This window comes from Podarcis muralis, chromosome 4 (assembly GCF_964188315.1).
Source record: "Podarcis muralis chromosome 4, rPodMur119.hap1.1, whole genome shotgun sequence".
NCBI classification, from domain to species: Eukaryota; Metazoa; Chordata; class Lepidosauria; order Squamata; family Lacertidae; genus Podarcis; species Podarcis muralis.
Window position 1 is genome coordinate 7,350,478 of NC_135658.1, and position 16,714 is coordinate 7,367,191.

Consider the following 16,714-nt stretch of genomic DNA (forward strand, 5'->3'; position numbering starts at 1 on the left):
TCAACTGTCCCTTATTTGGCGGGAAACTCCCTTATCCCAGCGCCGTGTCCCGCTGCTGTCCCTTATTGATGATGTCCCTTAATTTCCTGTGTTTCAAAGGAAGCAGCTCCTCTCCCTCCCTCCCTGCCGGCCAGGGTGGAGGGAGGCTCCAACTGTGTTGCTTGGCTGCATTGCTCACCCAATAAAGAGTCTAAGAATGACTGGGGGGTGGAGCTTGCATGCCTTGTGCTGATCAAATCGGATGCATTGCCTGGGGACTCGCCTTTGCTCAGCGCTTCCCAGCGGAGAGGTGACGGTGGTTTTCCTTGCTGCAACCCCTTTGTCGGGTTGCTACGCTGTGGGAACCACCACTTGAGGCTTTGTTTGGCTGCTGACTGGGCTTTCTGCCTTTGGTTTGGAGGGGCTCAGAAGTTAAACATACCTGTGCCCTGAAAATCCCTTATTTTGGCTGCTGGTCCCTTATTTTCAAATCTGTAAGTTGACAGCTATGCGAAGAAGTGAAGCGGCGAGAATGTACAGGATTAGTAGTAAGACATGTTGGAAATGCAAAGATAAAGATGGAGATTTTTACCACATGTGAGAAAATGAAAGAGTTTTGGGAACTGATTTATAACGAATTGAAAAATATATTTAAATACACTTTCCCGAAAAAGCCAGAAGCTTTCTTTCTAGGCTTGATGGGAGAGGAAATAGAAAAAGCAGATCAAAGGTTATTTATGTATGCTACGACTGCTGCCAGAATTTTGTTAGCCCAAAAATGGAAAGTACCGGAATTACCAACAAGAGAGGGGTGACAGACTTGATTATGCGGAACTAGCAAAACTGACCTGTAGAACCAGAAATCAGGAGGAAACGAAATTCCAAAAAGATTGGAGTAAATTTATGGAGTACATAAATAATAATTGTAGAAATTTGAAGACTCTGGCAGGACTGAAATAAATCTTACGACATAGATAGGACTGGATACAATAAGAAACTGTGGAAAATTAACTGACATTAGAAAACCTGTTGAAGGGAGGGGTAAATGACTGTTGAATTTTACTGTATTTTGTTTGTATTAAATGAAACACCAATAAAAAGCTTTTTTTTAAAAAAAGGTGAAGCGGCTTGGTCCTGAGCTGAGTCGCTCGTCTGACCTGGGGTCACAGCAGCTGAATGTTTTTGTCCCATTCAACCCAAAGGTTAAGAATGTAAGAAGAGGCCTGTTGAATCCGGCCATTGACCCATCTAGTCCAGCATAATACAGTGGTGCCCCGCAAGACGAATGCCTCGCAAGACGAAAAACTCGCTAGACGAAAGGGTTTTCCGTTTTTTGAGTCGTTCCGCAAGACGAATTTCCCTATGGGCTTGCTTCGCAAGACGAAACGTATTGCGAGTTCTTGCGAGTTTGTTTCCTTTTTCTTAAAGCCGCTAAGCCGTTAATAGCCGCTAAGCCGCTAATAGCCGTGCTTCGCAAGACAAAAAAACCGCAAGACGAAGAGACTCGCGGAACGGATTAATTTCGTCTTGCGAGGCACCACTGTAATTATTATTATTATTATTATTATTATTATTATTATTATTAATACCCCGCCCATCTGGCCGAGTTTCCCCAGCCACTCTGGGTGGTTTCCAATCGAGTGTTAAAAACAATACAGCATTAAATATTAAAAACTTCCCTGAACAGGGCTGCCTTCAGATGTCTTTTAAAGATAAGATAGCTGCTTATTTCCTTCACATCTGGTGGGAGGGTGTTCCACAGGGCGGGTGCCACTACCAAGAAGGCCCTCTGCCTGGTACCCTGTAACTTGGATTCTCGCAGGGAGGGAACCGCCAGAAGGCCCTCGGCGTTGGACCGCAGTGTACTGGCTGGATGATGGGGGTGGAGATGCTCCTTCAGATATACTGGACTGAGGCCGTTTAAGGCTTTCACGGTCAGCACTGACACTTTGAATTGTGCTCGGAAATTTACTGGGAGCCAATACAGGTCTTTCAGGACCAGTGTTATGTGGTCTTGGCAGCCGCTCCCAGTCACCCGTCTAACTGCTGCATTCTGGATTAGTTGTAGTTTCCAGATCACCTTCAAAGGTAGCCCCATGTAGAGCGCATTGCAGTAGTCAAAGCGAGAGATAACTAGAGCATGCACCACTCTGGCGAGACAGTCTGCAGGCAGATAGGGTCTCAGCCTACGTACCAGCATAAGATGGAGATAGCAGCCAGGTTTTAGCAACATGCGACGAGGATTCGTGAATGTTAATATACAACTTAAGTGTTAGATGCAGGTTTTTGATGAGTGTTTTCATTGAGCTGAACCCTCCTGGAATCTTGTATATATGCCAATAAAAGTTTGAAAGTTTGAACTGAATTTGCCTCCTGAGTTGCACAGTATAACTACGCACAATGTGAAGGAGTCCTTCTTTTTATCTGCTCTGAATCTTCCAGCCTTCCGCTTTGTTGGATGCCCACGAGATCAACGCCAGGCAGGCAGCTGTGCTGCGGAGTCATAGTCCCTAACCTCCAGTGGGCACCGGGTTGGGGAAGCCCGTTCTGTAGCAAAAGCCTTGCTATGGAGATGGTGGGGCGATGCTTTGGAATTCTGCAGCGTCCCTCTGATTGGCTGCCGGTGATGTCATCCCCTGGCCCACACCATTCAGGTTGACTCTGCTGTTCCTTGATCACAATGGTAAAAATCTCTCCCCGGTTTCATTGAATGCAAAGTCAGATGCAGCCCTAGCAGAATTTGCAAAGGTTTTGCTGGCTCTCTGTCCCACCACTTTATCATCATCAATGCAACAGAGGCATCACCCTTCTCCTGACGACATGTTTCCTTCCCTAGGTCCCATGTTTGGGTCCCAAAAGCTGCTTCCAGCCACGGTATACCTTACCGGGTCCATACTTTCAACCTGAATAGAACAGATTTACTTTTTCTTTTGCTGCATATTTGCATCATGCTCTGTCATCAGTGGGACACGGGTGGCGCTCTGGGTTAAACCACAGAGCCTAGGACTTGTCAACCAGAAGGTCGGCGGTTCAAATCCCCGCAACAGGGTGAGCTCCCGTTGCTTGGTCCCTAAAAGCACACATTCTGCTCATGTAAAAACACCAGGCAGGCCCCACAAATAACCCAGAGAAGCATTTTAAATAAAAGCACACATTCTACTCATGTAAATACACGCTGGTTCCTGGACCGTCCGCCGGCCGGATTTAGAAGGCAATTGGGCCGGATCTGGCCCCCGGGCCTTAGTTTGCCTTCCCATGGATTAACAAGTACAGTCGTACTTTCTTTTATCTGCCCTGAAATCTTCCCACCATGGGTTGTAGCATGATGAGAGAGGGAGGAAAACCTTTTCTCTATCCCCTTTCTCCCATCCATCCCTAATTTTATAAACTCACCTGAGCTCAACATTGAGAAAAGCTTCGTGAGCCCAGGGACCACATCGCCGGGTCAGCACACACCTTGGTCCACCCTTTATTACCTGTGTGTTTTCATAGCAACTCTGCCTTGCCGTTTCCCGGGTGACCCCATCCAGCTGCAGTGTAAACCCTCCACCCAGTGAATCCCCCCCCCTCCCCAGCACTAGTTGCCCTTGTTGCGATGTAGGGCTGAGTTTTGCCTCTTGAGCTGCTTGCCTGGAGAGAACCGAAGATCAAATCTACTCTCAGCCAGACAGTAAGTGCTACAGATCTGTGGTCCTTCTTTTCTGGAGGAATAAGCTGCTTGCATCATCTCAGTTTGTTAGGAAAGGTGAAATCACACAGTGCATCTACAACACAGATAAATTAAGACCCTCTCCTTCCCTGGAGGTTTCCAAGCAGAGATTGGAGGGCCATCTGTCATGGATGCTTTAGCTGAGATTCCTGCATTACAAGGAGGTTGGAATGGGGTTCCATTGCAACTCTATGATTCTATGATTCCAACTCTATGATTCTATGATTCTAAATAATGATGGAATCATTATTTTACCCTCTTGATTCGCACCACCACCAGCTCACCAGCAGCATCCACATTACAGATGCAGGAACCTTTCAATTTCATAAAAACTTCTCACAATATACACATTTTTGTATGTGCTTTTTGCCAAAAAGGGCACCTTTTTGTAAGAAATACAATGCATTTTGTTTTTTTTTTTTTTTAAATAATATTTTATTAGAGTTTCAAATAATACAAAAAACAAAAAGAAAAAGAACAAGGAAAAAAAATAATAAAAAAATAATTCATCCTTTACAATCCCATTTTCAGTCACTTTTTTTCCGCGACTTCCCCTCACCTCCCCTTCTTGTATTCCATGTCCAAATATTTATCCAACAAGTTCTTATCCCTAAATTCTTAACCTTAATTTGTTATTATATTTATTATATTATATTTTTAACCTTAATTTGTTATTATATTTGATTCAATTTATATATCAACTTTTAATTTATATACCTCAATCCTTTACACTTGAGAACTTTTTCTAAGGTCGACCCAATTTCCCTTCCACGAATTCCCCATTCTTATAGTAATAACAACACAAAATTAAAAACAGAGTAAAAAGAATCAAACACCCTTTGGATTTCCAAACCCCACCCTCCCTTCCCCGGTTTCGATCCCAGAACCATTGTCCATTAGTCTGCCTGGCAACCTCACGTCCGAGGCCCTTAAGTCTCTCTCAGTCCCTCTCTGTCGGTTTCTTTGAAAATCCCTTATAATTAACACCAAGTCTCAGAGGGGCACTCTCTCTATAATGTCCATGTTCCTTCCAGCCAGACCTCCATGTTCAAAAGTGGGGCTCAAATCTTGTTTCTTAATCCTTTTAAGTCCAAATGTCCCAAGAGCTCCAGCTTCCACCTTGATCAAACTTAAAATCCAAAGATCTTCAGATCCCCACAAAAGGAGATCTTTCCATTCCTCATTTCTAAGTTCAAACCAAGTTTTCCTCTTCCAGTCCTTATTTTCTTTTATATCCATCTTGACAGGCCTCCGGCTCTCATTTGCCTTCTGCAGCATTGCAGCCCCTCCTTTCTGCTCCTCCTGTTCAGCATATATCTCTTCCTCTTCTTCCTCAATTTCCTCTAGTTTTTTTTCTTGTTCAGCTGCCTGGGTTTTGTACATCAAGTCCTCTTCCGACTCAGTAGATACATTTGTTGTTGACTTCAAATTTATGGCACTTGTAGACAAAACATGACCTTGCTCATACATCCTTCGCAACTTTCCCATGAGAAAAGCAACCTCATCCAGGTCAGCCAGTATTTTCCGACCTATTTCCATTCTTGTAATGTCCCTGAACCCCCTCTAGAGGGATTCTGGTTATTTAGTATTCCTTTCACTTCCAATCCAAAAGTCAAGTTAATTTGTTTCAGTCCTTCTTTATTTTCAGCAACTTGTAGCTATATTGTATCTAATATAACCGGCAAAAACATCAAAAGTAAAGTTTTCTATTTTTTCCGACTTTGACAGCTAATTTGACAGCTGTCAAAATCTTCTGTGTCTCCTCAGCAGGCTCCTCTCGCAGATCGCTCCCGGTCCCGGGAGGGGTGGCACTTTAATCAAAAAGTTAGCTCTTATCCTCCAGCACAGTTACTTATACTTTCAATCCGTGGAATTAATAACTTTTATCCAAAAAGTAAAAGACTCTTCTCTCGACCTTAGTTGTCAAATCCTTGCTTTAAAATGTTTACAATGGGGGGGGGGGAGACGGACTTCCTCTTTGCACCTCCCCCCGCTCGTACCGAATCCAGAAAAAAAAAGTTTATAGTCCAATTTCCAAATTACTCACGGGTTGTTGTTCTTAGTTTTAAGTCCAAATTTTCAGAAGAAGAAGTCAGCGCTCTCCGACGAATGGCATGCGGCTTCGCTCGGCAGGGGAAGCAGTAGACTCACAGCACCGCGCCACTCCCCGTCCCCCGCTCCGTAGCCTTTAAAAAGGCTCCTTCGCGGGTCGGGAGGGCGCAAACGGTGCCCGCCGAGTCACCAGGTCCACGGGCATCCGCGCCCGTGGTTTTTGAGGGTCCCCGCGTCACCGGCGCGGCAGGACCCGACCCCTGCTGAGCAGATTCCCTCCGGAGCTCGGAGGGAATCCGCCATTCGGCGATGGCGCCAACCCGGAAGTCAAATACAATGCATTTTGTATGTTGTTTTCATGAGTTTATGTGTTTTTAGGCACGCTCTCACCTAATATATACATCGCGGTGCCCAAATTTTCTTTGAAGAGCTGCATCTCAAGAATAGATTTGAGAAAAGGAGAATTTCAGCAGGTTTCGGTTGGTGTATAGTTTCAGGAAGAGCAAATTGGGCTGGGTCATACTAAAATGCAAACGGAACCGGTTTTCTCCTTTACCTTTGCATCCATAACTAGGACTGTGATTTTTTTATATATTTGAGAAGCTCCTGTCCATATATGTTTGCTTAAGCTACAATAATGGGGTCCCTGAATGGCATAACAACATTAGAAGAGTCTGTCTGGATCAGGCCAGTGGCCCATTTAGTCCATCATCTTGTCCTCTCATTGGTCTCTTTCGGGGAACCTGCAAACATGATCTGAGCACAAAAGCAATTCTCTCCCTTCCTGTAGTTTCCAGCAGCTGGGATTCAGAATCACTGCTGCTTCCAGCTGTAGAGGCAGAGCATAGCTATTGTGGCTAGCAGCCATTGGTAGCCTTATTCTTCATGAATTTCTCCGGTCCTCTTTTAAAGCCATCACTGTTTCCAGTGGGGGTGAGTTCCATAGTTGAATTATGCACTTTGTCAACCCTAATACAGTAAGGAAGGCCGCCAAATGAAAAGCTCCAACAGGACAGCCTAGCTGCCTAACTAGTGGCGCTGCGGTCTAAATCACTGAGCCTCTTGGGCTTGCCGATCGGAAGGTCGGCGGTTCGAATCCCCGTGACAGAGTGAGCTCCCGTCACTCTGTCCCAGCTCTACCTCTCTTTCAAATCAGAACCAGTGAAGGCGGTGAAGGTCCTGTGTGAGTGTCTGGAGGCGGTTGGAGGATGGATGGCGGCTAACAGATTGAGGTTGAATCCTGACAAGACAGAAGTACTGTTTTGGGGGGACAAGAGGCGGGCGGGTGTGGAGGACTCCCTGGTCCCAGGGGGTAACTGTGCCCCTGAAGGACCAGGTGTGCAGCCTGGGAGTCATTCTAGACTCACTACTGTCAATTCTGTGTCCAGGGCAGCTGTTTATCAGCTCCATCTGGTACACAGATGAGACCCTCCCTGCCCGCAGACTGTCTCACCAGAGTGATGCATGCTCTAGTTATTTCCTGCTGGGACTACCGCCATGTGCTCTGCATGGGGCTACCTTTGAAGGTGACCCGGAAACTACAACTAATCCAGATTGCGGCAGCTAGACTGATGACTGGGGGCAGCTGCCAAGACCATATAACACCAGTCTTGAAAGACCTACATTGGCTCCCAGTACGTTTCTGAGCACAATTCAAAGTGTTGGTGCTGACCTTGAAAGCCCTAAACGGTCTCAGTCCAGTATACCTGAAGGAACGTCTCCACCCCCATCGTTCTGCCCGGACACTGAGGTCCAGCGCTGAGGGCCTTCTGGCGGTTCCTTCCCTGCAAGAAGTGAGGTTATAGGGAACCAGGCAGAGGGCCTTCTTGGTGGTGGCACCCACCCTGTGGAATGCCCTCCCACCAGATGTCAAAGAGAAGAACAACTACCAGACTTTTAGAAGACATCTGAAGACAGCCCTCTTTCGGGAAGCTTTTAATGTTTAACAGATCACTGTATTTTAGTGTTTTCTTGGAAGCCGCCCAGAGTGGCTGGGAAACCCAGCCAGATGGGCGGGGTATAAATAATAAATTCTATTCTATTCTATTCTACTCCTTTACCTTTACCTTACCTTTTGTTTCTGTAAACACAACCTGAAGTGTCCCTTCTTCCTGTCTGTTACAGAATGGATTTGAGCAACTACCTGGGAGACTATGAAGACGACATCTTCCGAGGGTCTTCCCCCCTGGGGTGGGAAGATTCTGAAATTTTTCTGGGTAGCCAAAGTGGGACAGATCTGAGCCAAGGGGACTTGCAGGATGACACAACCGAGTCTATCACGGATGAAAGCGGGCCGCTGCTTCGATGCCTCAAGAAAATCTACCGGAAGGGAAAGAAAGAAAAGACGAGGCGACGAAAAACCATGACTTCAGGTAAAGCGAGGTCTCTGCGCCTCAGATTGCATTGGAATTGTGGATGCGAGGAAAAACAAATACATATGAAAGGATAATTCCTAGATGCCAAGTTCCAGGTTTGGGGCTAGTGCTCTTTGGTGACAGAATCCCAGCAGAGATTTATAATATGCAGCAAAGTGAAACAGGCAGCAATATCGGCTGTTAGGCCTTTAAAATATGCCTTTCTGAGTAACCGAACAGTCCCTGCTGCCCCAAGCATAGGAAAAGAGCACAGGTTTGGTAAGTTAAAAATGGGTTTACTTACAAACTCTTCAAAGGTCAGGTTCATGTGCTTTTCCACACATCCATCAGAAAAGTTGCACAGCCAGTAAAACCTGGCTTAGTTACAGTGGTGAGAGTTCCCAAATTATTGGTATAGGAATTCAAGTGTGGCTTGTAAGAGCCATGTGGTCTGAGCTGCAGCAACCAGCTCAGTGCAGCTCAGACTCAGGGCCAGATTTAGGTTTGATGAGGCCCTAAGCTACTGAAGGTAATGGAGCCCTTTATATATGTCCAGCTGTCCTTTGTCCACAACAAATTGTCGCTGTTTTTTGTGCTGAATTTATGCTATATGGTAATTTATAGACCTAAGAGGTATCTAAAGCCATTTGCGCATAACAAAATATGTATTTTATCAAAGTAATTTGTTTTTTATCTTATATTTTGGAAATGTACATCCAGTTTTTTCCCCCTTTAAATTTTTTGGGGGCCCCCAAGAGAGTGGGGCCCTAAGCTATAGCTTGTTTAGCTTATATGTAAACCCAGCACTGCTCAGACCTCCTTACACGTTTCTCTGGTAGAGCCAGCACCCCAAGTTCTTAATTCTATATCACATGCACACACAGAAGTTGAGGAAAGCTTTCATGGATCCTGCAAGCCAAGGCTGGGAGATCGTTTGCGGACTGAGGGCTGCCCTCCCTTCTGGGGGCCACTTGCCATTGGTGGGCGGGGCCAATGGCAAAAGTGGGCGGAGCAATGAACAAGATGCTTAGCTTTGCAGCATAGGCTGATTTCACTCCCCTCTATTCTCCATCCAGGGCAGGTGACCTAGAGAGGAGGGGTGGGTGGCCTGGAGAAAGACCTGCAGGCCAGGGAGAGGTGCCAAGCAGGCTGAATTTGGCCCCCGCGTTTGCATAGCTGTCAACTTACAGATTTGAAAATAAGGGACCAGCAGCCTCGAAAATAAGGGATCAGCAGCCAAAATAAGGGATTTTCTGGGAAGAAAGCCCAGCCAGCAGCCAAACAAAGCCTGAAGCGGTGGTTCATACAGTGCAGCAACCCAGCAAAGGGGATGCACAAGGAAAACCACCGTCACCTCTCCGCTGGGAAGCGCTGAGCAAAGGCAAGTCCCCAGGCAATGCGGCCGATTTGATCAGCACAAGGCATGCAAGCTCCACCCCCCAGTCGTTCTTAGACTCCTTATTGGGTGAGCAACACAGCCAAGCAACACAGTTGGAGCCTCCCTCCTCCCTAGCCGGCAGGGAGGGAGGGAGAGGAGCTGCTTCCTTTGGAACCTGGGAAATTTAAGGGACATCATCAAAAAGGGCAGCAGCGGGACACGGCGCTGGGATAAGGGACTTTCCCGCCAAATAAGGGACAGTTGACAGCTATGCGCATTTGGCCCACCCCTGCTACAGGCAAACTACCTCTGGAGCAAGCTGTTAGATCCTTACTCATCAAGGGACCCTGAATCCCCATTAGGAGAGTACAGTGGATGCTCGGGTTGCGAACATGATCCGTGCAGGATGCACATTCGCAAACCACAGCATCCACAACCCACAGCGGCGCATCTGCACATGCGCGGGTTGTGATTCGGTGCGTCTGTGCATGCGCAAAGCGCGATCTAGTGCTTCTCTGCATGTGCGACCGCCGAAACCCAGAAGTAACCTGTTCCGGTACTTCCAGGTTTCGGCGGTCTGCAACCCCAAAAAATGCAACCTGAAGCATCTGTAACCCAAGGTATGACTGTACAGTGGTACCTCTGGTTAAGAACTTAATTTGTTCTGGAGGTCCGTTCTTAACCTGAAACTGTTCTTAACCTGAGGTACCACTTTAGCTAATGGGGCCTCTCACTGCCACCGCTGCACAATTTCTGTTCTCATCCTAAAGCAAAGTTCTTAACCCGAGTTACTATTTCTGGGTTAGCGTAGTCTGTAACCTGAAGCGCCTGTAAGCCGAGGGACCACTGTAATTGATTTCTCCTTTCCCTCTTCTTCCCCGGCGCTTTTAGTCCCTGATCTCTCTGCTATGGCAACCATCTGGGAAGAAAGCGAGAACCCTGGTTCTGCTCAGGAACCTGAGCTCCTGCTGAACTCCTGGAGGAGCACCATAGATTACTTCAACAGTAAAAAAGAGGTAAGGGGGCACGACTTAGGAACAGGCTACCTGAGGGACCGTACTGTCCCATACTAGCCCGCCCAGGCTCCAAGGTGTTCAGTAGAGGTAGAAGGCAGGGCAACAAAGAGGGAGTAGAATGGACTCCCTCAGGACGTGCGGGCTCTTCTTGTACAGTGGTACCTCACAAGACGAATGCCTCGCAAGACAAAAAACTCGCAAGACGAAAGGGTTTTTGGTTTTTTGCTGCTTCGCAAGACGATTTTCCCTATAGTCTTGCAAGTTTGTTTCCTTTTTTTTAACACCGTTAATACAGTTGCGACTTGACTTCGAGGAGCAACTCATAGAACGCGGTGTGGTAGCCTTTTTTGAGGTTTTTAAAGACTTTGGTGATTTTTGAAGCTTTTCCAAAACTTTCCCGACACCGTGCTTTGCAAGACGAAAAAAATCTAGGACTCAAGGCAGCTTACACAAATTAAAAGAACAGAGGTAAAATACACACAGCTAAGAACATATAAAAGATAATGGCGACAAAACTTGCGGAACGAATTAATTTCATCTTGCGAGGCACCACTGTATTGTTTTCAAGCAGAGTTTGGATGGCCGTCTGTCATGGATGCTTTAGCTGAGATTCCAGAATTGCACGGGGATGGACTAGATGACCCTCGGGTTCCCTTTTTACTTTTTAACCATTATCTTTTATATGTTCTTAGCTGTGTGTATTTTACCTCTGTTCTTTTAATTTGTGTAAGCTGCCTTGAGTCCTAGACTGGGGAAAAGGTGAGATATAAATAATAATAATAATAATATAAGAACAAAATTTTATTATTTATATCCCGCCCATCTGGCTGGGTTTCCCCAGCCGCTCTGGGTGGCTCCCAACAGAACACCAATAACAATAATAAAAAAAGTGACAAAACATCAAACATTAAAAACGTCCCTAAACAGGGCTGCCTTCAGATGTCTTCTGAAAGTCAGATGGTTGTTTATTTCCTTGACATCTGAAGGGAGGGCATTCCACAGGGTGGGCGCCACCACCGAGAAGGCCCTGTGCCAGGTTCCGTGTAGCTTCACTTCTCGTAAGGAGGGAAGCATCAGAAGGCCCTCGGAGCTGGACCTCAGTGTCCAGGCAGAACGATGGGGGTGGAGACACACTCACTCTCTCTCTCTCTCTCTCTCTCTCTCTCTCAACCACAATGTAGGGTTATCAACTGCCAGCCTAAGCATCCAATCCGGCCTCCAGGGGGCTCCCCATCTGACCCCCATTCTGGATCCAAAGGATCCCCCATCTTTATACACTGTCTACTTTCTCCTCCATGGGCACAGGACAAAGAGAGCCAGTGTGGTGTAGTGGTTAGTGTCGGACTAGGACATGGGAGACCAGGGTTCGAATCCCCACTGGGCCATGAAGCTCACTGGGTATATGACCTTGGGGCCTGTCCCTGTCTCTTTCAGATTGGCCTCCCTCACAGGGTTGTTGTGGGGCTTAAAAGAGCAGAGGGAGAACCCTGTGCTCCACCCCAAGCTCCCCGAAGAAAAAAGGCAGGATAGGTCTGCAATAAATCCATAATAATAAGAAATACTTCTGTCTCACACACACCCAATTTCCTTTAGGAAGATGTCATGAAGAAAAGTTTTTTCAGGTTCTTATCCATCCTCAGCAAGACAATCAACTGGAGCAACATGACTGATTTTTTTATGGATAACTTTACCTCCGATGTTGTGGGAGTCTTAACAGTGAGTTTCTCTATTTGCTTGTTTTCAATCTGAGCCCGCTCTTGAAAATACTTACCCAACCCTTCCTTTTTTCCTGTGCATGCAGAGCCCTCCTTGTACCTTAACTGGAGTTAAGGTTCCTCCTGTTACCAATCTTGTGGTCAGGCTGACACTGACCTCACTGTTGATGAGTTTTGCAGGATTTCTACCTCACTGACTGAGGATATCCCACTTCTCGTTTACAGGAGATGATTAAGAGAGACTTTCCAGAATCCAGCGTCGTCTGTCTTCATGCTATGGCCACCGTTATTGACTTGAGGTAGATTCAATTCCTTAGCTCCCTTCCTGGGTTGACCTCTAACTCCTGACCCACCGCGGCAACTGCGTTGAAGCTTTCCGCTGTGCAAAAGGAATCTGTTTTACACTTGTGGCCGAGGGTTTCAAACGAAGTGACGCCTCATAGATTAGGAGGAGATATAACATGGTGCCCTCCAGATATCATTGGGCCTCCAACTCCTATCAGCCCCAGCAATCATAGCCAATGGCCAGGGATCATGGGAATTGTAGTCCAAAACATTTGTAGGCTGCCACATTGGTGAAGGCTAGGCCCAGCACTATCTAAAGGGTCATTTTCTTCCACTCGAACCTATCCCTCAGTAAATATGTTCTTCAGAGACCTGTCTTCTAATTCCCCTGCCTTCTGAGATCTAGCAGGAAGCTGCTGGAGAAGAGGGCCTTCTTCTTGGTGGCACCCAAATGATGGAATACTCTCCACTGAGGTTTGCTTGGTCACCTCTCTGCATAGCTGTCAACTTTTCCCTTTTCTTGCAAGGAATCCTATTCGGAATAAGGGAATTTCCCTTAAAAAAAGGGAAACGTTGACAGCTATATATCTCTACCATCCTTTGGGCACCAGGCACTGCCCGTCCTGCTCTCTTGGGCTTTTAATGGTAGATGAGATCTTTTAACGCCCTTCTGTGTTACCCTGTTGCTCAGGACTCTGCAGTTACTTTTTCTAGGAAAAAAGGGATGCCAGAACTCACCACGAACATTTCCCTTGTTGTCTTATAATGGCAATGGCGCCCACCTGAGAGGTGCCAGAATTGACTTCTGGTGACTTCTGGCTGGAAAAAAAGTCCAGCAACAATGTCTGCTAACTAACTAACTAATCAGTTGCAATCCTTTATTGTTTCTATAATAATAATAATACTTTATTATTTATACCCCGCCCATCTGGCTGGGTTTCCCCAGCCACACTGGGCGGCTCCCAACAGAACACTAAAAACACAATAAAACATCACACATTAAAAACTTCCCTAAACAGGGCTGTCTTCTGATGTCTTCTAAAAGTCAGATAGTTGTTTATTTCCTTGACATCTGATGGGAGGGCGTTCCACAGGGCGGGTGCCACTACCGAGAAGGCCCTCTGCCTGCTTCCCTGCAAACTCACTTCTTGCAGGGAGGAAACTGCCAGAAGGCCCTCGGAGCTGGACCTCAGTGTCCGGGCAGAACGATGGGGGTGGAGATGCTCTTTCGGGTCTACTGGGCCTTTGAGGCCATTTAGGGCTTTAAAGGTCAGCACCAACACTTTGAATTGTGCTCAGAAACGTACTGGGAGCCAATGTAGGTCTTTCTGCATTATTGTCCTAAAATTTGAAGAAAAACGAAAGGGTCAATCTGTGAGATCAACGGTCAAAAGACTGGGTTGAAATCTTAAAAGTAACACGAGCGAGTCATTCCCCAGCCAGACGCCCACCAGAATTTTCAGACTCCATCTTGCATCATCCCCAGCTGGCAAAATGCTATTTTCTGACTCCCGTTTCTTCCACCAGCAAGGCGAACGTCACAAAAACGATGGGGTCCTACAAGAAGGGGATATTGCTCCGCACCTTTTTCAAGAGTGTCTTTGCCCTGTCACCCCTGAAGGCGGGACAAGAGGAAGGAACAGCCAATTCTGCCAATGCCCAGTACGCAAAGGTAGTTTTGTCTTCCTCTCTGGCTTAGAACATAAGGCAAGGCTGCTGGATCAGGCCAATGGCCCAGCATCCTGTCACCTCAGCGGCCAACCAGATGCTTCAATGGGGATCCTGCAAGCACAAGAGCCTTCTTCCCTCCTGTAGCCTATGACAGCGAGTCACATAGTTCAACTATCATAAAATCATAGAACTGCAGAGTAACTTAAGGTAAAGGGACCCTGACCATTAGGTCCAGTCGTGGCCGACTCTGGGGTTGCGGCACTCATCTCACTTTATTGGCCGAGGGAGCCAGCGTACAGCTTCTGGGTCATGTGGCCAGCATGACTAAGCCGCTTCTGGCGAACCAGAGCAGCGCACGGATACACCGTTTGCCTTCCCGCCAGAGTGGTACCTATTTATCTACTTGCACTTTGACGTGCTTTCGAACTGCTAGGTTGGCAGGAGCAGGGACCGAGCAACGGGAGCTCACCCCGTCGCGGGGATTCGAACCGCCGACCTTCTGATCGGCAAGTCCTAGGCTCTGTGGTTTAACCCACAGTGCCACCCGCGTCCCGCAGAGGAACTTACAACAAGACTAAACCTTAACACTAAGCATACTGTGTACAGAACACCACACCAGAAAGGGAGATAGAAAGAGAAAGTGAAACCCAGTCTCCTTCTGGCCTTACTTTTATAGCCAACATGAGTTTGTCAGAAAGCGATAACAGAACCAGTTTAAGCCCACTGTACTCAGCTTCTCGGAAGGAATAACCCAAACATCATGATACATGATACATGCTTGTTTCTTTCACACAGAGAAGCTTCCAGAACCCTCTTGAATTAAGTAGAATAGGAAAGATATCTGCACATCATATCAATACTATCTGTACCAAGAAATGCAATTTGACAGTTAACCTGTGGCACTTCAGATATTGCTGGACTCCAGTTCCCATCAACCTTGACCACTGGACGTGCTGGCTAGGGATGATGGGAGTTGCAGTCCAACAAACTGCTTAGCCACCCCAGTTTAGTAGACTTTTTATGCAGCCGTGATATAAAGAAGGGGTTTCATGTATGGGAATCCCCCCAGATCCTGGAGCTCACCAGCCCAGCCAGCCTAATATTCCATCATAGAATCATAGAATTGTAGAGTTGGAAGGGACCCGAGGGTCATTTAGTCCAACCCGCTGCAATGCAGGAATATGCAGCTGTCCCATACGGAGATCGAACCTGCAACCTTGGCGTTCTCAGCACTGTGTTGGTAACCAGCCGAGCTATTCTGGCATTATGTGTGCTGCATGAAGAAATGCTTGCTTTTGTCTTTCCTGAATCTTCCAATGTTCGGCTTCATCGAATGTCCACGAATTGTAATGTTACAGATCTATCTATGTATCATCTCTGTTCCCACACTGCTCCAGTGGGAAGTTTGTGGCTTGGATCCTGACAAGGAACTAATCTACACTTCCAGCTCAGCCAGTAGGGCACGAAACTCTTAATTTCATCGGTCATGGGTTCAAGCCACACATTGGGCAAAAGATTCCTGAATTGCAGGGACGGGGTTGAACTAGATGACCCTTGTGGTCCTGAGCAGTAATCTAGGCAGGGCATTCAGCTCTCCTAGTTTCCAAGGTCATCCTTTCCTGGGCCCTTAGTGAACTGGTCTCCTTCAACATTCCTCCCCGCTCCTCCAGAACCTCTTCATCAGAACATACCAGACCTTCAGTGAGATGCTCCAGCAGCTAATGGTGGAAAACCCAATTCCTTCGGAGTTGGAGAGGATCTTGCAGGTAAGAGGAAAGGAGTAATAATAATAATAATAATAATAATAATAATAATAATAATTTTTTATTTATACCCCACCCATCTGGATGAGTTTCCCCAGCCACTCTGGGAGGCCCCCACAGGCTAAAAACATCAAACATTAAAAACTTCCCTAAACAGGGCTGCCTTCAGATGTCTTCTAAAAATCTGGTAGTTGTTTATTTCTATGACATCTGGTGGGAGGGCATTCCACAGGGCGGGCGCCACCACCGAGAAGGCCCTCTGCCTGGTTCCCTGTAACCTCACTTCTCACAGGGAGGAAACCGCCAGAAGGCCCTCGGAGCTGGACCTCAGTGTCCGGGCAGAATGATGGGGGTGGAGATGCTTTTTTGGGTATACTGGGCCAAGGCCGTTTAGGGCTTTCAAGGTCAGCACCAACACTTTGAATTGTGCTTGGAAACGTACTGGGAGCCAAGGTAGGTCTTTCAGGCTCAGTGTTATATGGTCTCGGTGGCCGCTCCCAGTCCCCAGTCTAGCTGCTGCATTCTGGATTAGTTGCAGTTTCCGGGTCACCTTCAAAGGTAGCCCCACGTAGAGCGCATTGCAGTAGTCAAAGCGAGAGATAACTAGAGCATGCACCACTCTGGTGAGACAGTCCGCGGGCAGGGAGGGTCTCAGCCTGCATACCAGATGGAGCTGAGAGACAGCTGCCCTGGAGACATAATTGACCTGCGCCTCCATGGACAGTATCTTCAGATTGTCAGGATTCCATCTTACTGCCCATGGGTTTGGTTGCTGGCCAAGTGGGAGTTCCT

General features: G+C 47.0%; 1 protein-coding gene across 1 annotated transcript in view; it reads left to right on the plus strand.

Moving 5' to 3' along the window:
- The first annotated feature begins 7,865 nt into the window (after nucleotides 1–7,865).
- The window catches only part of LOC114595521 (maestro heat-like repeat-containing protein family member 7), a 53,872-nt gene continuing 45,023 nt past the window's right edge, over nucleotides 7,866–16,714 (plus strand). The window contains exons 1-6 of the mRNA XM_077926865.1: nucleotides 7,866–8,112; nucleotides 10,364–10,488; nucleotides 12,082–12,204; nucleotides 12,429–12,502; nucleotides 14,016–14,160; nucleotides 15,830–15,925. Coding sequence (XP_077782991.1) covers nucleotides 7,866–8,112; nucleotides 10,364–10,488; nucleotides 12,082–12,204; nucleotides 12,429–12,502; nucleotides 14,016–14,160; nucleotides 15,830–15,925 — 810 coding nt within the window. The remainder of the gene's footprint in view (nucleotides 8,113–10,363; nucleotides 10,489–12,081; nucleotides 12,205–12,428; nucleotides 12,503–14,015; nucleotides 14,161–15,829; nucleotides 15,926–16,714) is intronic.